The sequence below is a fragment of the Melanerpes formicivorus genome, unplaced genomic scaffold, assembly GCF_026170545.1.
Source record: "Melanerpes formicivorus ecotype bairdi unplaced genomic scaffold, bMelFor1.0.p_v2 SCAF_12, whole genome shotgun sequence".
Lineage (NCBI taxonomy): Eukaryota > Metazoa > Chordata > Aves > Piciformes > Picidae > Melanerpes > Melanerpes formicivorus.
Genome location: NW_027142364.1, coordinates 4,085,179 through 4,112,544, shown reverse-complemented (window position 1 = coordinate 4,112,544; position 27,366 = coordinate 4,085,179). Strand labels below are relative to the sequence as shown.

The 27,366-nt window shown below is 43.2% G+C and overlaps 1 protein-coding gene across 1 annotated transcript in view; it reads left to right on the top strand.

The window, feature by feature from the left end:
• SPATA16 (spermatogenesis associated 16) overlaps positions 1–26,820 on the top strand; it is an 87,165-nt gene extending 60,345 nt beyond the window's left edge. Inside the window, exons 8-10 of the mRNA XM_068145680.1 lie at positions 5,747–5,911; positions 10,635–10,715; positions 25,400–26,820. Coding sequence (XP_068001781.1) covers positions 5,747–5,911; positions 10,635–10,715; positions 25,400–26,182 — 1,029 coding nt within the window. The 3' untranslated portion in view covers positions 26,183–26,820. The remainder of the gene's footprint in view (positions 1–5,746; positions 5,912–10,634; positions 10,716–25,399) is intronic.
• Positions 26,821–27,366: the final 546 nt, after the last annotated feature.

The window sequence follows — 27,366 nt, the reverse complement described above, 5'->3', positions numbered from 1 at the left end:
ACCAGCCACTTTGCTTTACTTTTTCTTTAGTACTGTGCCAGGTTACACCCATCCCTGGAGGGGGTTGAAAAAAATCCCAGCCCCCAGGCAGACAAAAGAACCTGAGCCAGGTGGGCAGAGAGAGAGAGAGATTTAGTTTTTCCCCCTCCCAGGAGGAGGGGTCCCCTGAGTCAAAGGTCTATTCCACTCCCCCTTCGTGTCCAGCAAGCCTATTTAATGGGGGCCGTTGCCTTACTTCCCCCTGTTTTTCCTGCACGTTGCCTGCTGGACAGGCTATCTTTGCTGCCTTCCTGCAGCCACCACGTGGTGAGGGCTATCCCCATGTTGCTTCCAGACCACTTCTAAGGACTGCATCCAAACAATCCATTTGCATCCAGGGAATCCAGTGCCAGTTGAGCCTGGTTTTATTTATTTTTGTATCTACCCTTTTCCTTACACCTCTGTAACTTTCCCTCTCACTCAAATGTAAATATATTTTGTTTAAGCTTACCTTTTTACTTCCAAGCCAATTCCAGACCATTTCTTTTGTGATTTTTACTTCGCCTTTCTCCTGCTTTTACCCTACCAGGAGAAAGGGAGAAGGGGAGGAAATCTAAATCTTTACTCTGGCTATAGTTTAAACTATAAGTAGTACTCATCAATTAAACTTCATTTATAAATAGAAGTGGCATAAGGGATAACTGCTTTCTTGAGTACAGAGAAAAGCAAAAAGTGGGGGTATCATCCCAAAATTCTTGAGGAAAGGACACATGATTCACTCCTCTCACATGCTCTCCAGCTCCTTTTTGCAGTGAAAGCCCATCCTATCTTTGTTCTGATTGTTAGTTCTGGGTATTTAGCAGTAGCAGGTGAGCTTCATCCATAACAGGCTGACCTGCTTTTTGTAGCTTCTTTTTCATCCCAAGGTCAGAGGAGTGACAAGGTCACAGGGCTGAACCTTGGACATCAGGACCTTATTTCTCTCCTAGAAGGAAGGTCTTCAAAGATGCCTGAGGGTAAGCATTCCCTTTGTTTTTTAGTTTAAAGATAATTCATGTAGCAAATAGTTTTCTGATGAAAGCTCTTTCTTAGGAGGACCTCCACTTCAGGTGAGACTACCCAGTATGTATCTAGGCCTCAAGAGAACACCCAATTGCTTACTTTTTAACAAAAATTCTCTTTGCAATACCAGACCACAGGAGTGAAGCCTGTCCAGAAAGTGACAGTATCAAAATGTAATCACATATTGTCTTAAGAAGCAATCAGAAGAGCCAGAGTAGACAAGTAGACAGAGATCAGGTCAAGAAAGCTAAAGCCCAGCTTGATTTAAATCTGGGTGTGAACATCAATGGCAACAAGAAAAGTATGTCCACGATAAAAGAAAGACTAGGGAAGATGTGAGCCCACTCCAGAAGGAAACAGGGGACCTGTTCCCCTGGGGTAAAGAGAATGCTGAGATACTCAACTCTTGCTTTAGTTTTCACCAAAAAGGCTCTAACCACAGTTACAAAAGGTAAAAGCAGGAAGTGAGAAAATTCAAAACCACCCACTGTAAGTGAAGATCAGGTTTGAGACCACCCTAAGAATCTGAAGGTGTGTAAGACCTGACAAGATCTATATGCAATTCCTGAGGGAACTGGCAGATGAAGTTGCTAAGCCACTTTTCATCATATTTGAAAAGTCAGTGAAGTACCCAGGGACTGAAAAAGGAAAAAAGCATAACCCCCATTTTCAAAAAGGTTAAAAAAAAGAAGACCCAGGGAACCACAGGCCAGTCAGTCTCACCTCTGTGCCTGGCCAGATCATGGAGCAAATCCTCCTGGATATTCTGCTAGTCATATGAAAAATGAGGAGGTGATTTGTGTTAACCAATGTGGCTCCACCATGGGCAAATTATGACTGACAAATTGGGTGGTCTTCTATGGTGGAGTAGCAGTGTTGACAGATATGGGAAGAGCAATTGACATCATCTGCCTGGGCTTGTGCAAAGCTGCGCAGAGTGGCGAGGCACTGGAACAGGTTGTCCGGAGTAGTTGTGGAGGCTCCAAACTGGGTCAAAGCCAGGTTGAAGGGGCCTTGAGCAACCTAGTCTAATAGGAGGTATCTGTGCTCATGGCATAGGGTTGGAACTAGATGATCTTTAGGGTCTCTTCCAGCCCAAACCATTCTATGATTCATATGTTACTACATATCTAACCAGGATGCAGCTATGCCTCCATATCCTGAATTTGTTGATTCCTTTGCTACCAACTCATTGACAATGAAGTCTCCATTTAAATTTGCTCTTTACTTAACCTTCACTCTGCCTACATGAGTTTGTTTCATCTTCATATGATTGCTTGGCCCCTTTATTATGGTTTGGTTTGTTTACTGCAGCTTAGTAGCCTCTTGAATTCTGCTATAGTTCATGTAATTCTCATCATGTGGTTCAGCTCCCTGCAGAAGTTTTTCTCCTGCCAGCAGCAGTTATTTACTTTCTCTTTCTGCATTTTTCATTGTCACTGAAACGCCACCTCCGACAATGTTCAGCCTCCTCTAATCCCTTCAAAAAAAGTCTGCTGTGGGTTATTTATTTATTTACTTCCAACCTACTATAAACTTAACTAGCATTGCTCTGTCCACAGAGTGCACGTTGGCACAGATGCCCAATTTGTTTCCCATAGCTACGTAGCATGCCCTCATATTTTTCTGGACAGTCAAGCAGAGAAACAATTGTTTTCTTTTTGCCTTTGCTTTCTTAATCGTTGGAGAAGCCCCCAACAGACACAGGGTGATGAGAGAGGATTTTTCCCTGCTTTCTTAGCTGATAACTCAATATACTCATTTCTTAGTGCTTGCACTAAAAGGTTTGGGGCTGATTTCAAGAATAGCGAAGAAAAACCTTTAGCTGCATCTAAAATGTTGTGAGCCTATTTCATGTTGATAAGAGCTCTCTTTCTCTTTCATTAACTGATTGCTTCTTATTTTAATGCACACAGCTCTACCTGGGGACACAGCTCTCTGGCTTTCAAACACTGATGATCAGGTGGAGATGGGGCTCCATTTTGTTCCTTGCTTTAGTGCCATGCTAACTAGACTGTGTCAGACATACAATTTCACGTACCAGAGATCACAGAAATCCTTTTTTCTTGCTGGTGTCTCCTACTAATACTAAGTCAGGTCCTCAGAAAAGGACTCTTCAAGTGATAAAAATAGTTTGTAAGAAGGTTGTCCCAGTCTCCCTTCTTAGAGGTGGCTCGACAGTAATTCATGAGAGGCAGGCCTCTCCTGGCTCCTCAAGTCAAGTAACATGTTATTATCCACCTTTGTGTCACCCAATATCCTAGTCATAAATGGAGTAAAATCCATCTAAGAACTAGTTGGGCTTTCTGCCTGTTCTCAGTTTGGTGAAACACACTGTAGGCCTTCAGCCTGAATTGTAAGAAGCTTAATTGCCAGCCTACTCTTATTTGTACCTATTTATACACAATGGCCCTTCTGTTATCATTGTCTTTTATCTCTTCTTCCCTTTTCAGTTGCTTGCTCTCTTTGGAATTGAGCCCTGCATTATGTTTATTGAGAAGAATAATATGCTCTTGGCATTTTCATTAATAGACTAATCAAACAACACTTCTCTCAAAAGAGGTATCTCCTACCGTGCTGGCTTCTCTGCTCCATGATGCTTGGGTTTAAATTAACCTCTCCAAACACAGCTGACTGGAGCTATCAGCACTACTCCAGAGAACTGCTGACCAGAGGTCTTTTTCCTGTGCAGTGCCTGATTCTCTCCTTTAGCTGATGGAAACTCCAGTTCATTGGCTCAGCTCTTTCTTTTTTGGTTATTTTCATGTCTTGAACTCCCAGATTCTAGCTTCATTTCTGCCATCAGTCTCTAGTGCATGGTCTTTCATTTCACACTATTTTACAATTCTATTAGATATTAATTAACTGTACCATGAGTATTTGTAGTTTCTCTAGAGTTTAGTTTTCTTGTCTTATATATATATATATATATATATATATATATATATATATATATAAAAGAGGAACAGCATTGTTATTGAATCCTTAGACTTGATACAAGAGCTATGTTGATAGTCATTTTGGTAACATTTGATCCTTGTCTAGTACAAATTTCTGCACAATCAAGTGCCAATGGCATCCTGGCCTGCATCAGAAATAGTGTGGCCAGCAGGAGCAGGAAAGTCAATCTGCCCCTGTACTCAGCACGGGTTAGGCCACACCTTGAGTACTGTGTCCAGTTCTGGCCTCCTCAATTTAAGAAGGACACTGAGACACTTGAACGTGTCCAGAGAAGGGCAACAAGGCTGGGAAGAGGCCTTGAGCACAAGCCCTATGAGGAGAGGCAGAGGGAGCTGGGGTTGTTTAGCCTGGAGAAGAGGAGGCTCAGGGGAGACCTTCTTGCTCTCTACAACTACCTGAAGGGAGGTTGTAGCCAGGAGGGGGTTGGTCTCTTCTCCCAGGCAACCAGCACCAGAATAAGAGGACACAGTCTCAAGCTGTGCCAGGGGAAGTTTAAGCTCGAGGTGAGGAGAAAGTTCTTGACAGAAGGAGTAATTGGCCATTAGAATGTGCTGCCCAGGGAAGTGGTGGAGTCACCGTCCCTGGAGGTGTTCAAAAAGGGATTGGATGTGGCACTTCAAGCCATGGTTTAGCTGTCATGAGGCGTTAGGTATTAGGTAATAGGTTGGACTTGATGATCTCTGAGGCCTTTTCCGACCTGGTTGATTCTATGATTCTAAGATCAACCCAAATGATCAAGATTGTTTGCCAAGAGTTCATTTTAAAAATGGGGCATATTATAGAAAAATAAATGTCATTCAGAACTTTCCTGTCACCCTGTTCAATATATGATTGGACCTAGAGTCACTTACCTGGAAGTGTATGTAAATGGCAGCATCAGCATGCCACCATATGTGACTGTCAGAACAAAGGTCTGCTAAAAATACTGGAAGTGGTATTGAAAATCGATGCCAATTCTTGGAATTTCAGGCACTTAAATACATTCAAACCCCTGATTAGATGAATGGAAATTTCACTCTGAAGGGCTGAGCATTCAGATATGCAGCGGCTACATCTCGTCGGGAATCTAGGCCAAATTGCCTTTGCAAATCTCAGCAGGGTGCTGATTTGCATTTTTGGCATCAGAAGACTTTTGAAAATACGGTGGTAAGGCTGCCATCCATCAAACCCTTCAGCAGGTGCTGAGATTTTATGCAGGCACTTGGCTGAGTCTCTCTGTTCACATGCTTAAAATTTGCCATGTGCCTAGCTGCCTGGAGGATCAGAGACCACCTCTGCAGATTTTAGTCCCCTGAGGTTATGTATTGGAAAACTATGGATTTGCCTAGTCTGCAAACAAACCGTAAGCTGACACACTGCACTGTCTCCTCAGCCTCTTGGCTGAAACTTTCAAAGCAATCCATAAAAGTCAGGTAATATTTAACAGAGGGGATTATGGAAAAGCCATTTCCAACTGAAACAATTGCATTCATGTTTGTTATCTCCTGCCTCCCCTTCACATCTATTATGACTATGTATTTATTTTTCTAGTGCTACTAGAGAGATTGTGGCCAGAAAGTATTTTTATTTTCCCCCTCTACAAATTGTCAGCAGATTTATCTTAAAGGTGCTGAATGCCATATTGTGTGTAGTATTACCAGCACAAATATATGTATGACGATAAGCCTCAAGGCATCAGGGACTCAAGGGATAATTGTGTTTTCCATGACTCTCTTCTAACTGACTTGCGTTTGTGACCAAACAGGACAAGCGCTGCCCATGCTCACGTGCAGTAGAGAAGCTGCAGCAGGCCAGCCTCTTTGGCCGCATGCAGCACCTCGAGGAACAGGCCCAACTGCTTGAGCAAGTGATGGCTGAGATAGCCACTATCCCCTACCTGCAGGACCTCAGTCAGGAGGATACCCAACTGGTAAGTATTTATTTCTTCACACTGGTTTTGGCTTTCGGAGGCAGGGAGCCAGGGAAGGGATGGGGCAGAACACTGTGCTGCAGTTTGCTCTGGAAGTCATTTTTCCAATGTGCAGACCTGAAGTAGTTTTAAAATCCTACTGCAGTGCCTTGTCAGAGGAGGTGCTAATCACCTGCAAGGATGATTTTTATAGAACCAGCATGACTCATCTGTAGGCATATTTTTAAAACCTCTTCTTTTCCCCCAAACGTCCCCAAATCAGTCTGTAAGAATGATTGCAATTATTCAGATCATGCTACGTTAGGATACCTAACATCAGAAGCCACCTGCAGCAAACAGGCCAAATGTAGACAAAGCTGAGGAGAGGAGGGGAAGGAGAGGAAAGATTTTCTTTCCTGGCTCTGTCTACAACATACTCCCTGTCTCTGAATAAACCCATCTACCTGCTATGCGTTTGTTTTCCCTTTGTAAAACAAAGGCAATGATGCTAGCAGGGCTGTTGCAAGACTAAAGTCATTAATAGCTTGACAGTATATCAATAAGCTGCAATCAGAAAGTCCTGTATGGCTATTCTTCCACCAGGCTGCTGGATTTTCAGCTGGGGGAGGGAGGGAGGAAGCTCACATACATGCAAATTCGAAGCATTCGAGACAGAAAAAAAAGTCCCTCGGCAGTCCCTGCATTTAAATGCAGTCCAATTGGTATGATCCAACTTCAGTTCACTGAAAACTCTTGGTTTTCCTCAAGCTGGTCCCTTGACATTTGTTTGCAGTCCTGCAAAGCTCCTAAGCTCTGCAGAATTAAAGCTTCACAGCAGCTTGCTTTAGGGAAGGCGAGCAGCGGCCTGCAACTGCAGGAGGTGGTTGCCAGACTTTGAAGTCTGGGCTCGAGATAAGGGGAAACGACATTGCAGAGAAACTGTGTTATTAAAAGACATTCTCCTTTTGATGCACATTTTCTAGTATTAAACTTCAGCAGGTCTACATTTCAAGGCTGGCTAAAGGGTCTTGAGTTATTGGTACATATTTCAGTGGTAGGTTTTTCTCCAGGGTACAATATTTTCAGTACATCACACATAAGGCACAAGGCTATGACACTGCTGCCTGTATCTTGTCATGTAGTAATCATAAGCCTGACCTCCCTGGAAAGATTTTTGGAGGCTCTAGGCCACCCAAGACAAAGGTCTTCAGTCTCTTAAGGGTAGGACTGGGCAGAACAAGGGTCTGTGCTGGGAGGTTTAAGTGACAGATTGTAAATCTTTCAACAAAACACATAGGTATTGTTTACTGAGCCCAAGATAGAAAATGGCTTTTAAAAGAATAAATGCAAAAAATCTCCACCAGTTACCCCACCCAGAGCATCAAAATGTATTAATTCAGCATGCATTTCTTTTTCTTAGTCCTGTCATCCTCTTCTGAAACACCTCTTTAGTCTCTGTGTGCAATGGAGGCTCAGGTTCTTTGGTAGCTGGAATATTTTAAGAACTTCAGGAATCAGAGTGTTAAGGCACATGACTGCAATCAAGAACTTGCAGAGGGACTTCACCAGGGAGTGATTAATGGGCTTTACCTTTCCCAGTGGCACCAGCCTGCATGGCACAGGCTGCTCTTAACGCCAGCAGGGACTCTGTCCCTACCACATTACAACTGCAGCAAGCACAAAACATTGCTGCTTGTTGGAGCTACACACCCAAACCATCCAGGGAGCAAGTGAAAGATTCTCACTTGTTCAGCCTACCTGTTACTCTCCTCATTTAAGTGGGGTCTAGGCAGGATGAAACATTTGCAGCACTGGGATACACTGATGGGGTTCACTGTGTCTCAAAGGATGCCACAGAGGCAGCCCCACCATCTCCATAAGGTCAGAATCACAACACCCATGCTTAGTCCATGAGCAGCATTTCTAAGAGATAGCTAAATCCTTCCATGAAGAAAACGGAGGTGGCCAAATTCTAATCTCACTTGTACTAATAAAAATTTAAAGTAATTCCTCTGAGGTGATTCTGACTTTACATTGGTAAAACAGAGATAAGACTTTATGACCAAGCAAGGCACTTAAATTGTGTGAGCTAGAAAATGCTAAAGAAGCCAAATGTTTATTATCACCTACAGTATAAGTTGTATAAAGTTTAAAACACACTGAATTTAGAATGGTGCAATTTTCACTGATACAGCAAGGATCCCAAAGGCATTTCAGTTATAAACGCTTCTGGTGTAAATGTCTTTCTCTGACTAGATAGAGTCCTAATCTATGGCACAGAAAACTGAGGCCTTTTTAAATCAGTGTTTATTCACAAACCCTGGGAAAGTAAAGATTTCAGTTAGCTTGAACAATTGAATTTAAGTGGGGGGAAAACCCTGAAGAAAAATCTTTCCCAGGGTTACGCTTTCGATACCAACATATTCATACATGGTAAATCCAGAGGAAAGCTTGTTAAGAAAGCAGAAATCTTTCTCAATTTCAAATCAAATGAGGACAAGATATATATTTTTTTTTAAATGCAGTGTTTCTCCTTGGAGGGGATTTTCCAACAAAGGTCAGCTTTGAGAGAATTACTGTGCTTTGCCAACTGCCCGCTCTTGTAGCGTTCACGTTTTGGCTGCCAACAGAGCTGGTGAAAAAGTTTGGGTGATTAAAATTAAAACCAGAGCACAGGTTGGGCACTTTTCACTGGCAGGTATCCATATCAGTGAAACTTCAAATGGAAAGGTCTTTTTTTTCTTAAGCTTCTTGGCCAAAGCTGTGAAACCTCCAGCCTGAATGGGCTGTCGGAGCAGCCCCTTTGGGGGTGACATATTCATGTCCTGCTCCCTGCTCCAGTGGGTGCTGTGCCACCAGATCTTCAGGCAGAATCACTACAAGGAAAGCAATGGAGAAATCCTCTCCTTCCCCTGACCAGTTCCTCCTCTGCCTGGTTTGACACAGAATCTGTGCTTTGCCTGTTCTGCCCTTAATACCCTTAATCTCTGGGCTGTGTCTATTCTGGATTCATAGATGGAGATTATCTGTCAGAAAAGTGTTGTGATGGAAAATTTCTGACAAATCTGTCTTGACTCCTTTTGCACTAAAGTCAGAGGCAGAAATCTGCAGGTTTGGTTTTTTATGAATACTGATTCATTACTTTAAAAAAAAAATAAAGGTTTTTATCAAATAGAATTAGAATTAGGATAGGATAGGATAGGATAGGATAGGATAGGATAGGATAGGATAGGATAGGATAGGATAGGATAGACCAGACCAGGTTGGAATAGATCTTTGAGATCATCAAGTCCAACCTATCATCCAACACTATCTAATCAACTAAACCATGGCACCAAGCACCCCATCCAGTCTCTTCCTAAACACCTCCAGTACTGGTGACTCCACCACCTCCCTGGGCAGCACATTCCAATGGCAAATCACTCTTTCTATGAAGAACTTCTTCCTAACATCCAGCCAGTAAGATTCGGTTTACTGGCTGCACAAGCACAGAAAGCAGGCTGGCACCAACCACAGCAGATTTATTTAGAGATTCCAAAGAAGACTCCTGCATCCTTTATCTAGTGTTGGGACACATAGAATTTTAGCTTCAAAAACCTAAATGCAAAGGTAAACACAAGGAAATACAGATCTGCTCCTTGAACCTCAAGGCAGTGGTTTTGTATCTTGCACAGATGAGTGCATTTGTCACTTTAGGGACTCATCTTAGATTGCTGCCCATCTAGGGACAGCAAGAAGAGACAATTTCTCTATGAATGCTTTTGCTTATACTGTCCAATTACTTGTAATGAGTAACAAATTCGGGAAGAGATTCCAAAGCTATCATCTGGGTTCACTTTAACCAGCTAAATGTTTTGGAATAGACCATATAGAGCACAGCATTACTACAGGTATTAAAGACAAGTTTCTCCTAGTTAGTTCTTAAAACCCTGAGACTGATGGCTGCTTGCAGGAGGATATGCTGGACCTGACCCTTGGCTTTCTGATAGTGAATTAAGAGCAACTGAAACATTTTCAAGTGTTTGGGAAGGGTGCAGGGTGAGGCAATGCTATGACTGACCTGGAAGGGTACTGGAGTGAGGAAATGGTACAGATAACCTGAATTTTAGCCTTCCTTCTAACACTGAGGACTGATTAGCAAGGATTTTCCTACAGCTTCTTTTTGCAGTTTACACTAGAAATAGGCAGCCTTGTTTTTATGCTCTGTTTTGCTGCATTATGGGGAAAAGGGATGGTTTGCCAAAGGAAAGGGATAGTAAAAGCAGGCAAAATGAGCTAGATACTTCCAGCTACGGTCAAAGCATCTCAGCTTTAGTGTTGTCCTCTTGTGAGGTTTTACATGCTGCTTTAAATTATGATACATTAGCCTTGGGAGAAAATACTAAAAAGCATTTATGTACAACACAGAATATCCCAGACAGCTAAAGAATGAAATATGGACCCTTTGTTCTTTACAACCCAAGCCTTCCTTTCCAAAGTATAAACATTTACTGCATTAAAAACATATAGGCTTAAATACAGAATTTCCAGAGGATTTTTTCCCCTCATTGTTAAGTATTTTCTATCCACAATAATACAGAGTAATGGCTGAAGCAAAGATGAGGTGGCAGTGCTCATTGTGTAAAAGATGAGTAATAAAATCATCAGCGTACAAATGATTTTTTAATTAGGTTTTAATCTGTGTATTTAGAGAAGTTATTTCGGTGCGAATTCCACAGTGATAATTTTTATCTTGGTACCGCAGCTGGAGTTGCTAATGGCAGATGCCACGGACACCCTCAGAGGAAATATTGATAACCAACGTGTGTGGAATGAAATTCAGAAGGTAAAAACTTGCAGCAAAGGGTAGAAGAGTATATTGTTCCTTGGGGAGTAAATGTCCCCCTGAGTCATATCTGTTCAAAAGGTAGAAAAGAAAGCAGGTGCCATTTGAAAGCTGACTGTGTGCCTTCAACTCTGTTAGAGCTCAGGCACTAGCCACAGATAGATACTTACTATTTGCTTTAGCATCTAGGGTTGATCTTTGTTCATATTAATAGTCTCCTGTGGTTATCTAATACAAAAAATATCCCCAACCTCAAAGGCTGAATTTTTGGTTGACAATCATATTTCTCTTCCATCTTTATCATATGGGGTAGTGTGCTAATTGCAGGGAGAGGGGGAGTTGTTAGGGAATAAAATTCAACAAGTGAAGTCTCTTAGTAGAGCTCAGATGAGGCTTTGGTGATGAGAGAGGTAAAAGACATGCAAATGCCATTCTGGAATCTCTGCACAGCAGCTGGGCAATTTACTTCTTAAAGGATTTGTGAAGCATAGGGCATCTTGTTTTGGTTCTCTCTGCTGGTGACTCTGGCTCGACCTAATGAAGAGTGGGGCAGGCTGGGATGCAATAGCAGTGTTAGGTTTGGACAAAGTCTTCCAAACCAGAATGAATCACAGCTCTGGGCATTCACACCGACATTCAGCTACTGGAGAGGAAAGGGGTAGCAACGCATCACCAAGAAGGGATAATGTTACTAATGGTCCAAGGCATTGGCCTTACCCTGTGTCTTATGGCTCCATCAGATCCAGAATGACACACACTCACTCTGAGTTGTGGCTGCAGTGGGAAGCTGGAGAATAGAAAGGGCTTGAGTTCTTGCACTGGTGGGACTTGAAATTGTCCCTCTTTGGGATTTCGGTTTTACAGAGAGATACTGAAAACTCACATCCCAGCTGCACTAAGTCAGTGTAACTAGGATGGGTATGTCTGAAAGAAGTCACAGAGGTTGAGGGTCAAGGTGCTTTCAGAGTCCATGTTTCCAAGTTATTTGAATTAAATTTCCAGAAGGCATCTCCTCTGAGAGAAAGTCTGAGTAGGTGTATTGCCTCAGCTAGCTGTGAGATCAGTGGCTCTTAATAAAGTTTTCCAAGTACAGGATGTACAGAAAGTAACCAAAACCTAAGTGCACAAAATTATAGACAAAACAGCAGTTCAGCTCTTTCAAACGCTCATGAGGGAAGGGCAGGATAAATATTCACACCTCTTTTACATTGCCCAGGATAGTCTCTAAATCTCTCACACCTGCCTACAGATCATATGAGAATCTTTTGCAACACAAACACTACATATGATATGAATTATACATATTTATACAATTACCTAAATATTTCCTGCCAGAAAGAGCAAACATTGATAACCAGATAAATGCAAAAAGATCCCCCCAGTTTCAACAGTGGCTAATATTTCATTGTAAATTCAGTAGAACAAAGTATTTTCTTTTGGTGTATTTGCATGGATTAATTTCTCTAGATACTTTCAATGTAGTCTTGATAGATATCAAGACAATAGCATTTAGAAATGGACAGAATCTCTGCATAATTAAATATTTGGGACTAAAAGTTACTGAAATGCATTGAAATCCACACTTTTCTGTTTCACAATTTGGGGCTTCAAAATGTGTTGGCATTCTGAACATAGTTTTGCCTTTCAGACAACTATTTGAGCTGAGGCATCCTGTTCCCAACAGAACTCCCATTTGTTTCATAATAGAATTTTAGTCTTATTATTATTGTATTAGAACAAAGAAATGAAAACCATCATCAAATATTTCTTTTGTACTTTACTTTTTCCCCCCAATATTTAATTTCAGCATATTTAGCATGTTCTTAGGAACAAAGGCTTTTTAAATAGAGAAGACAGGAAAACACTCGGGGAGTTTTGGGGTTTCTTTGTTGGATTTCTTGTTGGTTTGCATTGTGGTTTTTGGTGGTTTTTAATCAGCTGTAATTAAGAATGTTACACTGGGTTCAAGAGCTCTAACACAGTACTAAAGAGGATTAAATCTGATGATTAAAAACTGATGTGGTGTGGATTACCACATGTCACTTGTGCTAGAACCATGTGGGTAAGTTCAGGATTTCACAGTTTGCTCGGCACAGAATGCTGATTGTAGGAGCCCTCAAAGAACCATCACACAGGCCTAGCTACAAGGTGGTTCTTTGTAATTTTGATATTGAGTTAATTTACATATATTGGAAAGCAAAAAAAAAGACCATAAAGGAGTTTATACAACCAGCTATAAATGCAGAACTCCGGAAAGCTGACAGCTACACTACCACCAATGAAGTTTGGCTTTTGCAATCGAAACAGCTGTTGCACCTAATGAAAGCACTCAAGTTTTAACTCTAATGCAATGGAATTACAGCAGTGCCTGTTCTCCACATGGTTAAAGGGTCTGTCAGAATTGGCAGTGCAAGCCATTGTTGTCAGAGTTGTATTTTCTGGAGACAGCCAGAAAAAAATTCATTCAGGCTGAACTCTGACACAGAAAGGCACAAAGCCTGACACACAAACACTTCCTTGTGTTGCAGTGGATGGCTTATCAAATTAGTTTTAAATGAATCTGGGCCATTTTGCATTTCCAGCATTGACAAAGTAGTAATATGTGTGTAGTTTCAATTGGTTTGGGTGCTGTGCTGCTCATCCAATTCACTGACAAATGTATGTTTTTAAGCAAAGTAGTTCATCAGAGGGGCTAATTATTTCTGGAAGCTTTAAATACAAAGAGATGAAAAATGACCTTGTAATTAGCTGGAGAAATGAGAACATCCGTGCACAGAAGATGTCTTTCTCAATATTACCTGACCAAGGAGAGCCTAGATTACCTTGGGAGATTAAGAAATACCCTTCTATAGAGGTTGTACCCAAAGGATATCTAGGATACTAGAAATCCTTGAAGAATACCTCAGAGGCAGGAAAAAAGCACCAGGTTAGTCTCGCAAAATCCTTCTTCTGCAGGATTTTACTGACACTTTTGCTTGCAGTACCCTGGATAAAATGTGAGCTTGGCATTAGCAATTTGAGGAAACATGTCTGGGTACAAGACCTATGAAGCAGGTAACAGAGGGACTGAGTCCCAGTCTGCTTAAAAAACATGGGCATTCCTAAAAACAGTCTTGTAATTGTCCATAATTCCCAAGCTGAACTTGCTAGTGGCCAGGCTGCTTGGCTCACAGAGGATTCAAGGCACCATACTAGGGCTTAGGAACAGTATTTTTAGCTACTGGCTCTGTCCAAGTTGTGTTACTTGTTGAGCCACAAGGGTACTTAAATATCACACAGGCAGCATTAAATGAGAATGGACTTTTCTGAAAATACCCTTATGAATGGGAAACCCTCCTGAATTAGTCAGAAGATAATGTTATTGGAAAGTACATCAGACCCTTTCTTTTAGAAAGGCTTAAGTCTTCACACCAGTGAATTATTAACGAGACTGATTTAGCCCAGTGGTTTGAGCAGTGACCTCTGATGCACAAAACTCAGCAGCAATGAACAGGAAACTTTCAAGAAAGGCTCAGAAGAGCTCATCTGGTAACTCTTCTTGATCCCACAAAACTCAGTCCAGCCACTGGGTCTTTAGCAGATGGGGACACTGCCATAACAGCTAGCCCTGGCCATATTGACTAGGTGGCTTATTGATAGAGCTGTAGATGATGGTGATGATATCTGGCATGAACATGACTGCTGGGACTAGCAATAAAGCTTGACCCTGAATAACTCATGGAGCCAGGTCTCTGCATGGCCACTGCAGGACTGTATAGCAGCTGCAGAGAGGCAAAGGGGTTTAGAGTACCTCAGATACATAAAAGGGCAGGAAAGCTTCCCTTTTGCTCCACAGGGCCTTTACTTCTCTACAAGCTTGTGAGAGAAGAAAATAAAACAGTAAAAAACAAAAAAGACACTACTTTCCTATCTCATAAGAATCAATTCATTAATAAAGCTTCACAATGTCATAGTGAGAGGCATTTCATTAAATAAATAGTCTAGAGCCTATCAACCAGAAATGTTTGACATCCATAGAGAAAGCTATATAAGTGCAAGTGCCAGTATGGCTCTGCTTCCCCTATGAAGACAATAATGTAGTTCTACTTCTGTCCTCCGCTTTGCCCCTAAGGCTTCCATGGCAGTTTCACAGGATCCTCTTAACATCATCTGAACAGCCAAAGGAAAGACAGGAGTTGGCAAATAAACACTTCCCTACACTTCCACATGTGAAACACTTCATAAAGCCTTCACATTGGAGTTTACCTCAAGGGCATCACATACTTTGCAATTTAGATAAGTTATTATGCCCATCCTTTGCTGAGCTCAGTGGAATGCCTGTTTCATAAATCTGAAAGCAGAGCAAACATGGATGAGTGAATAAAAGAACAGATGTAACTTACATAAGGATAAGTATGTAACAAAAGCTGCATTAATATATGTGAATATGAAATGAAGTAAAATTAGCCTGACATATTATATAATCTTTTAGCCAGGCACATAGATTTCCAGCAGTTCACCTCTGCTTACTACATCTCTGCCTTCTGCAGTGACAGGGGAACACTATCTGATGAACTGTGCTCTTCCACTGACATTATCTCTTAATTGAAAATCAAGCCATGGAAAAGGGCCATAGACTTGCTAGGCTTTCGGTCAGCCAGAGGAGCAAGGAGGGAGATTCATCGGATGTCGCTGGAAAGTGGATGTGTTGCTGAGTAGTATTGTGCTGGCTGCTACAACAGTTATTTGATGTAAACGACTTTGTGATGTCTTGTAAAGTCATCCAAGCCCATGCCACAGCCACTGGGAACTCTCTTGTTCTCAGAGCATGCAGGCTTCAAAAGTTGCTGTGTTTTGGTGTGCTCTCTTGTATCGATCTTGGCTATTCCTGAATTATTAGAAGGACACTGGTTCCTAATTTGTTCTCTTTCTGGGGCTGTGATGCAGATACGTGCTTCATGAATGCCTGGAGCCGTTGTGAAAAAGGAAAGCAAAGGATGGGAAAGGAACAGGAATTTTCTGGAACAGGAGTGGAAGTCTAATGTGTAACATCTAATGTGTAATGAAGTCAGAAAAGTGCAGGTGCAAAAGGAAAATAGTATTAGTGGCCCTGATTCAGGCATACTGAGAGTGAAGGAAAGAAAAGCAACCAGATAGAAATGCAAAAGAGTGTTGTTACAGTTGGCCAAAGATTGGCTTCATGCTAAGATTAGAGAAAATATATTAAGACATTCTGGAAAGGATTAACCCAGAATCAGTGACAGTCTTGAAAGGGACAAGTAACTGTGGCAGAGGTTTCTAACCTGGCACTGCATGAAGTTTTCAGACGGAAAGGAAGTTAGGAGAGTGAGCAGAAAGTGAGATCTGCCCCATCAAATCCAAGGAGTCCCATTAATAAATTCAGCCCCACTGTAGGGACAAGAAAAACATGACAGCATTCACTAAACTCTTGGAGTAAGAGAGAGGTGACAACGGGGTTTGGCAGATATCAATACTTCTGCTCAGTCCCTGCCCTTGTGAGTCTCTGGTTCTTTATGCCTTACATACAGAAAAAAGAAAAGGTGCCCCAGGATCTTGGGGCATGAGGCCTACATGGCTCTCAGCTACACTGGAAGGAGCAATTACATCCTGCCCATTTCTCACCCTCCAGATACCAGCATCTAATATAAAGCTGAGCTCTTTAGTGACCACACACTACAGAGCTACACCTCCTGATCTCAGCTAGACCAGCCCTACAATATAAAACCAGAGGCTGTGTCTGAAGCAGACACAGAGAGTTTCAAGTTTGCTGTTCCACACCAGAAGGAAAGTTTCTGTATGTAAAGCGTGGGGTTTTTTCCCAGCTAAATCAGTTGGTCTAATAATAGATACCATCTATACCCATAGTGCTTAGGCCACCACAGCTACAACAAAACTCTGCTAATGCTGTTGGAAAGGAGTGTTTTCTGATGGGAAAGGCTTTGGTCTATTCCACCAAGCTATAGGGTGTGATAAGTCACTGGAATAATTTTAAATAGCAACAAATCTAGCAACTGTGCAGTAAATGTCCTAAACACTGGAATAATGTAGCTAGTTGGAGCTGCCTAGCACTTAAATCACAGGCAATTCTGGGCATTAACAATCCCCACATAAGGATGTAGATAAACATTTCCCCAGCCCTTGCTAATCATGCTGTCAGTTATAAATGAGCAGTCTACTTACCTGCTGCCCTCTGCCAGGGAAGGTCTCCAGCCCTATAAACACTCACTACAAGGTATTGTTACTGCTGTGAAAAATAGCACGAGTCAATAAGACTGCTCGTAGTAAACACGGTGCTGGACAGCGACTTAGGAGAGCTTGTAAAGTACAAAAGGCCCATCTGAGTTGTAAGGTAGTTAATAATTTAACTCATTACCAGCATCAGTGTCTTTTTTATTCAGTTCCTCATCAACAAACACTCTTTCCTCCATCTGCTTTAGCACTGGAGTGTGCTACCAGTGAAACACACTCCTTTAGGGTGGAAATGTGTAACAGAGCTGTCTGTCAGACATCTCCCTTTAAAGACAGGCAGTGCATACAAACAAGGTGTATGAACATACAGATGTAGTGGAAGGAGCCCTTGCCTTTTGGGGGGGGATGGGGAGGTGGAACTAGATTAAGGTTCCTTCCAACATAAAGTATTCTGTGATTCTACAAAATGAAGCATGAGGGACAACAAACTTCTGTTTGGCATCAACAGCTGAAGCTATGAACCTTTCCAGAAGGAGGTCCAAGCTGGTGAAGGGTTTGGAGCACAAACACTATGAGGAGAAGCTGAGGGAGCTGGGGTTGTTTAGCCTGGAGAAGAGGAGGCTCAGAGAAGATGTTATTGCTCTCTACAATTACCTGAAGGGAGGTTGCAGCCAGGTGGGGGTTGGTCTCTTCTCCCAGGCAACCACTAACAGAACATGAGGACACAGCCTCAAGCTGCACCAGGGGAGGTTCAGCCTGGATGTTAGGAAGAAGTTCTTCACAGAAAGAGTGATTGGGTGTTGGAATGGGCTGCCCAGGGAGGTGGTGGAATCACCATCACTGGAGGTGTTTAAGAGGACACTGGTGCCATGGTTTAGTTGATTAGATGGTGTTAGGTGATAGGTTGGACTCGATGATCTCAAAGGTCTTTTCCAACCTTTCTATTCTATTCTATTCTATTCTATTCTATTCTTATTCTACAGTTGTGCAGTCAGTTGGGTTACATTGCCAAACAAATGCAGGGGAGTGACTTTGGCCTGCCCATGGCAGTTCAGATGATGCTCTCCCTTCCAAAAGCAACCACAGCAGTTCTTTGCTCTCCACTTAACACACCCACAGTAATTTCTGAAGTTTTTCTCCCAGATCTGAGCAACCTTTGTTCTAACTGACCTTAATGGAAGGTACAGATTGGAATTAATTTTCCTTAAAACATCAGTAGCTTTTCTCAAGCTTCTCCTCCATGGTCTGTACAGCAATCCCTACTTACTCATAGGCCCTTCAAGTGCTGTTCCTTTGGTTATATTGCTGCAAGCAGTGCTCCAGCAAGTAGTGCTGGGAGATAAAGGAAAACGTTGTGAGGTACTTCATGTATCAAGGCAGCTCATTTGCCTCCTATTACTAATAGCTCCCAAGTAATAAAAATAGATTCTGTGTGCCAGAAGATCCTTTCTGCCATTACATGTTATTTATAGTTCCTGCATATATTTTCCAGAGCACCTGTTTCTTATTTGAGAATGACTCCCCTGATTTGTATTGAGATGTAGGAAGCTGGGATGCTCAGGCTTTCTAGAGAACACACAGACGTGCACCCATGCAAGACACACTTTTACAGCTTTACTGTTTACAGACTCTGCTTGCTGCCTATCCATCTACATTTTTTTTCCACACAAAGTTCTTTTCCTCCAGGAGTTTGTCCTTGCAGGATCCTCTTTCTCATTTCCTTTTAAACTCTTTAGCAGGTACTGTAACTGATGTTTTGAATTCCTCTTCAAATTGATGCCGATCTTTTAAAACACCCCTGAGCTTTCAAGTTAGTTGTGACAAGAATAGTTCCCCATTTTGGGGTAAGCTGTGGAGCTTCCTCTCACAGTCAGCAAGCCACTGAGCACAGACATCTGTTCCTTGGAACAGCCCCCTTGCAGCAAAGGTTGACAAGTTTCATGACATCTGTGGCCCATCAGGACTTGGACAAAAACACGCTGAATGATGGATAGTGTCACAGCGTTCCCTTCTTGTAGCTGTTACATATCATAGAATCATAGAATTGTTAGGGTTGGAAGGGATCTCAAGGATCATCTTGTTCCAACCCCCCTGCCATGGGCAGGGACACCTCACACTACAGCAGGTTGCTCACAGCCACATCCAGCCTGGCCATCAAAACCTCCAGGGAAGAGGCTTCCACCACCTCCCTGGGCAACCTGTTCCAGTGTCTCACCACCCTCATGGTGAAGAACTTCTTCCTAACATCCAATCTGAATCTACCCATTTCTATTTTTTTTTCCATTCCCCCCAGTCCTATCATTACCTAACACCCTAAAAAGTCTCTCCCCAGCTTTCTTGTAGGCCCCCTTCAGATACTGGAAGGCCACAATTAGGTCTCCTTGGAGCCTTCTCTTCTCCAGACTGAACAGCCCCAACTCCCTCAGTCTGTCCTTATAGGAGAGGAGCTTCAGCTCTCTAATCATCCTCATGGCTCTTCTCTGGACATTTTCCTGTAATAGTGGCTCCAGAACTGGATGCAGTACTCCAGGTGGGGATTCACTAGAGCAGAGTAGAGGGGGAGAATCACCTCCCTTGACCTGCTGGCTATGAAATGAAGAGCCATGTGTGAGGTGTCTTGTCCTTATGAGCACATAGGAAGGACAAGGAATGTGCTTGCATTGTGGTATTTCAGGGCAAAACAAGATGCATCCAGGCAAATTCAGGAGTGACTGATAGGACTTTGCCAGAAATGCATCATTTTTTTGGAAAGGGAGATGTGAACTTCCCATAAAGCCTTGCTTTGAAGAGGAGGTTGGTCTAGATGACCTCCAGAGGTCCCTTACACTGAAAGCTTTGGATGATTGTAATTCAACTGCAGCCAGCAAGTGCTGCTTACATGTCTCCCCACGCCACAAGCGAATCAATCAGGATGGCATCCTGAGAGCAGGGCTGGCCGCTCGCAGCAGCGTGTCTCACCCCTTTATCCATCACTGGGCAACGTGGACGAAAGGGCAGGACTAGAAAGATTTTTATATTCTCCAAACAAGGCCTCTATTGGTCCTTACCTTTGTGTAGATCTTTATAATGTCATTTTCAAAAACTCCTGCAGGTCTGAATCAAGTCCTAAGCCAAAGGGAAACTGTATATTACCTTACCTGATCAGACCCTCTGCAGTTTATCCCTCCAGCTAATCCTGTTGCACTGCCTCTTGCCCAGAGAGCTTCGTGTTTTCACTGCAGACACTGACTGCCTTAGATAATTGCACCAAAGCTGTTGGTGTTTACACGGTCTGCCCAGCCTTAGAGAATGATGTCAAACCATTTCAGTTAAGAAAAAACTGATCACTTCAGTATTTGCATGGACCACAAAGTGTTTCCATCTCCCAGCAAGCTCAGAACTGGACTTCAGAGCAGACTAATTGTTTTACAGCCCATTCAGGTAGTCCTGGTGCACCAATTACACTTTTCACCTTCTCACACTATGTTGGAGTAAAAAACACCTTGATGTGTGGCACTAAGGGAAGGCAGACACAACCTCACTCATTCATCTTATTTTCCCAAAGAGCAGAAGAACAGAAATACTTTTCAGATGTGCCCTATTGGTGCTGCAGCTCTGTGCTGGTGTCTCAGCAACACAGCAAAGGTTGTGTCATTGAGGCCAGCAGTTTCTTGGTCTGAGGGCATGCAGGGAGGCTTTGTCCTCCCCATTCAAAGCTCTGGTTTAAAAACCAGTGTAATTTCCTTCAGTAAGCCAAACAAGTTCACTTTTCTTGTCCTGTTTCTCGTTTTCATTCAGCCTCCAGCCTAGAGATTTCTATCCTAACTGAATTCCCCTAAGTACTGGGCATGCAGACCCAGCATTTGCCCATTGCTTTGATTCCCTAGGTACCTTGATGGACTCATGGCTGTAACACTGACAGCAGACAGCTGAAACACCAACACTCTATGCCTATACTCTTGCACAAGCCCAACTGCTTTCTCGGTGTCAATTCCCTTTTTGTTCTGCCCCTCCCCAAACCAACAATTTCCACCACTGATATCTTCCACAACATATTATCAATGTAAAAACTTGAACCACAAGAAAGAATTTGGGGGCAATGTAAAACAAATGCAATATTAAGGTAAAGAGCACAAGATAAACTCTGCAGAGCACCTGGTTCATTTTCAGATTTCTGTCCCTAGGCCCCTACACATCTCTGCTGAGCTTGATGCCAAAGCATCTGTACCACATGGCTGTGCTGTGGACTGAACATGTGATTTGTTTTAAAGGCATCTTCTGTTTCTGTTTCTTCCCTCCTTCTGCTTGATCCTCATTCTATTCCTTTTTCCCTGCTCCCTGCAGCTGATCCCAGGGGCCAGAGGAAAAAAAACAGTCAAAGAAACAGGGTCAGGAACAGCCTGAAATCAGGAGCTAATGAAGGAAAGGATGGGAGGAACTTGAATAGATGGGCAGGCACATACCAAGGAGCCTCTGGATAGGCCAGGGCTGTAGACATGGATACAAAGTAGAAGTGCTGCCACTGCACTGCTGGGAGTGACTGGGGAGGCAAATGCTCAGGATATCTTGAAAGCAAGATGTCACAGCAGCAAAGGGTTGAAAATAGGTTGAAGCCTGATTTGCCTTTGTAAATTCTCAGGTCAACAGGCACTTGAGAAAAAGACTATAAAGACATTGTGTAGCTGGGAGAAACGTGGTTTCATGTGTTCAGGAGAGTATTTAAGGGACTTCACCCCAGGGAGGTCTAGCAGCAAATTCAGCTACAGAGAGCTGAGCACAGCCTCTGCAGATGGGATGCCATGCTGCTGACCAGCTCCCAAGCACAGACTGTGGCACATGTGGACACTATGTGGACCAGGGGATTAGCAGAGGGAGAACGTAATACAAGCACAAATAGTGCAAAGGACTGACCCAATGCCGCTGATCTCTGTGAGTTGGGATTGGGTCCAAAATGAGCCTCCTGTACATCACTGGCAACACCAATGCTCTACTGTGGATCAAAGCCTCTTCTCTTGGGCTTCAGCACTGCTTTAGCTTACATGGTAGCTGCAGGATTCAGCTGTGTGATGCTGGGATTTGGACTCAGCATCACTCTGTATCCAGCTTGGGAATAAGTCCCAAATCTCTTCCAAAATCCATTTGCCTACAGCAGCTGTTGCTTTAACACTAATCACATTTGGGCTGGCTACGAACAATGTCCTTCTAGCTACTCCTACCCACGTGGATTCTTACTTAAACAGTTATTGAGGGTGGGGAGGTGGGGAGAAAAAAGTGACGCTATCGATTGAAAATATTAGCATTTCCCAACGAGAGCCCCAGAGGTGGCTCCCCACGGTCAGGCAGCAGAAGAGCAGGCACGGGGAGGGTTTAAATCAAGGCAAAAAGGCAGAACATAATGCTTCCAATTTACTTTCTTAAAATGAAATGTGCAAGCTAAAAAGCCATGAATAAGCAGTACTGAACGTTGCAGCCACCGAAAAGAGATTTCTAAGCCATTCCTCCCCCCTCCTCCTTTATCTTGTCAAGAGATTGTATTTTCTTTGTGTTCCTGGGGTAATTTAAATCATGCTAGGGCTCAGAGCATACAGGGTAATTGTGAGTCGGCAAGGGTTTGAATGCCATCACTGCTGTGCAAATAACATCATCAGCTCATCAGCTGTGTCAGTAACATTGCAATTATGTAAGCAACTATTATTTCCACCCCTGATATGCCATATTAGAACTTATTTTGGGGGCTGGAGCTGACAGGTATTCTATAAATATGAAAAGCATACAGCAGCAGCCAAGCCAGGGGTTTAGGTAGGAACATCATTCACTGGGGATTTCTGATGGCATCACCATCAGCACAAGCAGCACTGGATGCTCCTGAAGGTGCTGCTGTAAAAAATTGTTGTTTTCCTGGTGCCCCCTTTGCCCTCCCTTGATGTCCAGGACCCATTTCCCTTCCTCTTACCGCCCTTTGTGCTACCCCCAAAATAGGAAAGATCAACTTTCCTCTGCAGGTGGAAGTACACAAACATTTTCATTTGCTGTTGTCTTGGGGGCTTGGTGATTGTTTTTAATATGGCTAAGCCCCTGGACTGGAGCTTGGCACAAAGTGATTAGTCTTTCTGAGACTTTCCATGTGCTTTTGGCCAGATCAATGATTTCCTAAGCTTTTATTTCAGTTTCTTAAAAATGAGGCTAGGATAATGATTCCTTCCTCTAATCCTCCCAATGTTTATATTGTGAGCACACCATGGCAGAGGCAGCTAGGGAGACGCTCTTCAGAGCCCCAGCCTCTCTGTGCTCCTCTTGCAATGGGTCTATTGGCAACAGAGCTAAAGCCCACAAGCAAGCACCCATTAACAGGCACCAGCATGGCAGAAAACTCTTTTCTGTGGCATCAAGCACAGTGCTCTGCAAAGCCAATCTGCTGAAAATGTCACCCTTGCAAGCTTTGTGAGGAGGAGGAGGAGGCAGAGCTCCCCTCACAGATGTGTTCCTCCTGCCCTTGGCACCCAGCGAGGCAGATGTAATTGTCCATAAACCTTTCTGCTCGCCTCGTTTGCTCTCCGTCACACACACATGCCCCTCCCCAGCACAAACCACGGCCAGAGCACACGACACAGCTTCAAGTTCAGGGCTGAGGAGCACTTTAGTAACCGCTCAATGTAGGAAGAAATACAATAGGAAGCACCGCTCAGATTAATTCCCAGTCAGCTGTTGTGTGTTGTGCCCAAAGAAGCAACACTCCACTGAATGCATGTCAGGATGATAGATGCAGACTTTTTTTTCCTTTCTCTTTTGTTTCATTTATTTATTTATTTTAATTCAGCTTAAAAGGCAACCGGAAGATTGATTCTGTAGATCCTCACATTACATAGGGTCTAGGTCTTGAATACAACTCTCTGTGAAGGGAGATGATTCTCATCTTCCCTCTACAGAAAAGCTGCGTGGCACAAAAGCTGGTGAAGGGTATGAATAAAGGTAAGGGATGGGGAGAGACAGCCATCAAATTAGGGATGCCTGTCCACAGCACTGCTAATCTGTACTTCTGGTTGTCCTGAAACCAGCCCTGCAAAGAAGCTGTGGCTATCTGAATGTACTCTTTACTAGAATAATTAATGCTTTTCATCTAGGGGGACACTGAGGTCATCTATTCTGTCCCTGTGTTCTCCAGTGCATTCTGTTTGTGGGAAAACATATTTATTCAGAAGTTCATTTTGATTTGATAGAAAAATGATTCTTGCCACAGCAAGGTGGAATGCTCATTTTTCTCCATGTGTTGATTTTTGGCATATAAATGCCAGAAGCTTCTGTTCTCTCTCCTTATCAAGAAAAAACTTACTTGAGATTAATTTCCTCATCATCCCTTCCTTTTAACATGGCTGTTTTTCAGTGCCATTTAAAGACAGAGCTGTGATAAATTCCTGTTTTCAATGCACAGATTTCAATGAGTCTATTGCACAGCAGGAATTGAATCCAAATAGAAAGGAACAACAACAACAAAAATACCACAACCAAAACTTTTAAAATGATGAAATCAGGTACTGCCACTCCAGCCAATGGTATGAGAGGTGCCTGCCTGTGTTTATTTATTTGTTTGCTTATGTTAGGGTCTATAAAAGGATAAATTAATGATCAATGAAGCCGGTGATTGCCCACAGCGGGGTGGGGGAACTCTAGAATTCCCTAAGGCAACAGACCTTCAGTAGATGCTTACAAAAATCAGATATTGTCATTACTCACTGATCCTGATACCTCGTGGCACACGTGTAAGATCTAGACAAACCAAAATGGCGCCGACCACGTGGAAGCTGCAGGAGCACCGTTTCACTTTCTGTTGGTGTCTGCAGCCTATTACTGAGGCAGAATTTGTTCCCAAAGGGTTTGCAGCTGAAAGCTTTGTAGAGGGGAGGTTTCTGGGCTGTAATCCTTTTGTAGCAGCGCTCGCTTCTTTCTCCAGTCAAACGAAACTGTCCCAGGGACTCAGCTCCTCTGGGGTTTCGCCTTTCGGCCCGGCAAGACGTGTGTCTGTCCTCTGGGCTTTACAACGCTGAAAATAGCGAGGGGTCCTTGCTGTCTTGTCTGGGTAAACTGAAACACAGTTCAGCTTCCAAGTGAAGCTTATGGTTCCTTCCAGAGCGTGGACAATTGCAAGACAAAGCTCTGGCTCTTTGGGCTGATACTTATAGATTTCCCGAGGCAATAATGGCCAGTAGCAACACAGAAACACAGATCTAGGGATAAAACCCTGGTATTGCAACCTATAGAAAGCCTTCTTTCCAAATGTGGCCAAAAGCACGCCCACCTGGCTCATTCTGGCTCTGAAACATGTTCAGGTAAGCCTAAAGAACCAGACCTACTAACTTCTGCCTCATTGTCTGATTCAGAGTAGTTTTGAGGCTTTTTGTCCATCCAGGACAGCTTATTTTTAGTCACAGTTAGTTTGGAAAGAAATTAATTGCCAAAATGTTTGAAGCTTCACTAGAGAGAAGGGACAAGTTTCTGACACCACTTCTTTCTAATTGCAGATTGGAGTCATTGAAGGCTACTTACATGAAGTGGAAGACAATTACATCAAGAACAAAGCCAGGACAGAAAGAAGAAAGAACGTTCAAAGTTTACAGCAAACTCAGAGACCTGGAAATGCACCAGGAAGCACACCAGGAAGAGCACCACAAGGTACACCAGGATTTGTACCAGGAAGAGCAGAAAGAAGTATACCACAAATACCACCAGGAAGAGCAGTGGGCAGCGCACCATCAAGAGCAGTGGGTAGCACACCGGGTAGCGCACCATCAAGAGCAGTGGGTAGCACACCGGGTAGCGCACCATCAAGAGCACCGGGTAGTGCACCAGGCAGCACACCATTAAGAGCACCAGGGAGCGCACCATCAGGAGCACCAGGTAGCGCACCATCAAGAGCACCTGGTAGCGCACCCTTAAGAGCACCTGGTAGCACACCAGGAAGCACACCACAAGGCCCACCAGGAAGAGCACCAAGAAGCACACCACGTAGCCCACCAGGAAGAACACCACAAAGTGCGCCAGGAATCACACCACAAAGAAGACCAAGAGTCACACCAGGAAGCGCACCACAAAGACAACTACGAAAACTACTGCAAAGAACATCAGGAAGCAGACCAGGAAGAGCACCAAGAGCCACACCAGCAAGAGCACCAAGAGCCGCATCAGCAAGAGCACCAAGAAGTACACCACAAAGAACACCAGGAATTGCACCAGAATTGTTGGCTCTTATCCAACCGTGTTCTGTAGTCTTAGAAAGGTTAAGAGAGTTTCCAGAACATACCTAGAGTAGACAGGTCAAGAGCAGCACCCTTTCCACTTAATGACCCTTTCCATCACTATAGTTTATTTAGTAAGTTATTTCTTCATGTCACATTCCAACTGCAGAACAACATCAGAGACCAGGAAATGCAACAATGTCCTTTATCCACCCTTGATGTTGGTTTAGACTTATTAGGAGGACTCCCACCATAGATATTTGGTAGATAAGTCAAGAAAAAACCCCTTCCCACTTTAGGTTAACCCCCTCCCCATAGGATATAGTTAGGAAGTTGGTATAGAGTTATTAAGAGGATTCCAACCATAGGTATTAGGTAGATAGGTTAAGAAAAAAACCCTTCCCACTTTAGGTTCCCTCCCCCCCCCCCATAGGATATATTTAGGAAGTTGGTATAGAGTTACTAAGAGGATTTCCATCATAGGTATTTGATAGATAGGTTAATTAAAAAACCTTCCCACTTTAGGTTCCCCTTCCTCCCCATAGGATATATTTAAGAAGTTGGTATAGAGTTATTTAGAGGATTTCCACCATAAGTATTTGGTAGATAGGCTAAGAAAAACCCCTTCCCACTTTAGGTCCCCCCCCCCAGGATATATTTAGGAAGTTACTGTGCTTGTTATTAGTTTTAACTGGTTGGAATAAATGTTTTGGTAAGGTTTATTTGTCTTGTTTCTTTAACTAGGAACACCCTGGCAGGAAGGGTCTTTATTTTCTGCTCTGAGAATATTCTGCATCCAAACTCTACAAAATCCCCTTGGCTTGATTATTGCCCAAGAACAGGGATCCATCCATCCTCTGTAAGGAGGAATTCAGCCTCATATTGCCTTCTGTCCAGCTTAATGCCTTACACTTTGGCTACTGGTGCAACCTATAGGTACAAAGTGGCATCCTGCACCTTATGGCTGTGGTAACGACAAGTCTGAGAAACATGATGCTTTGAAAAGAGAGATAAAGGAGAAAGGAGCCCAACTGTTGCTCCATGGTTAAGATTTTGAAGTCCTTCACTCTCATCTGCTCCCTATGATTTTTTCCCTCTACTAGCTAGTAATGGGTTGTTTTTTTCTAAAGATGCACAAACACTGCAGGGAGGAAAGGATTTGCACCTGCCTTCTCCTGGGCAGATCTGGAAGCCCACCACAAAGCACACCAGGAAGAGCACCAGGAAGCACACCAGGAAGCACACCTGTTAAG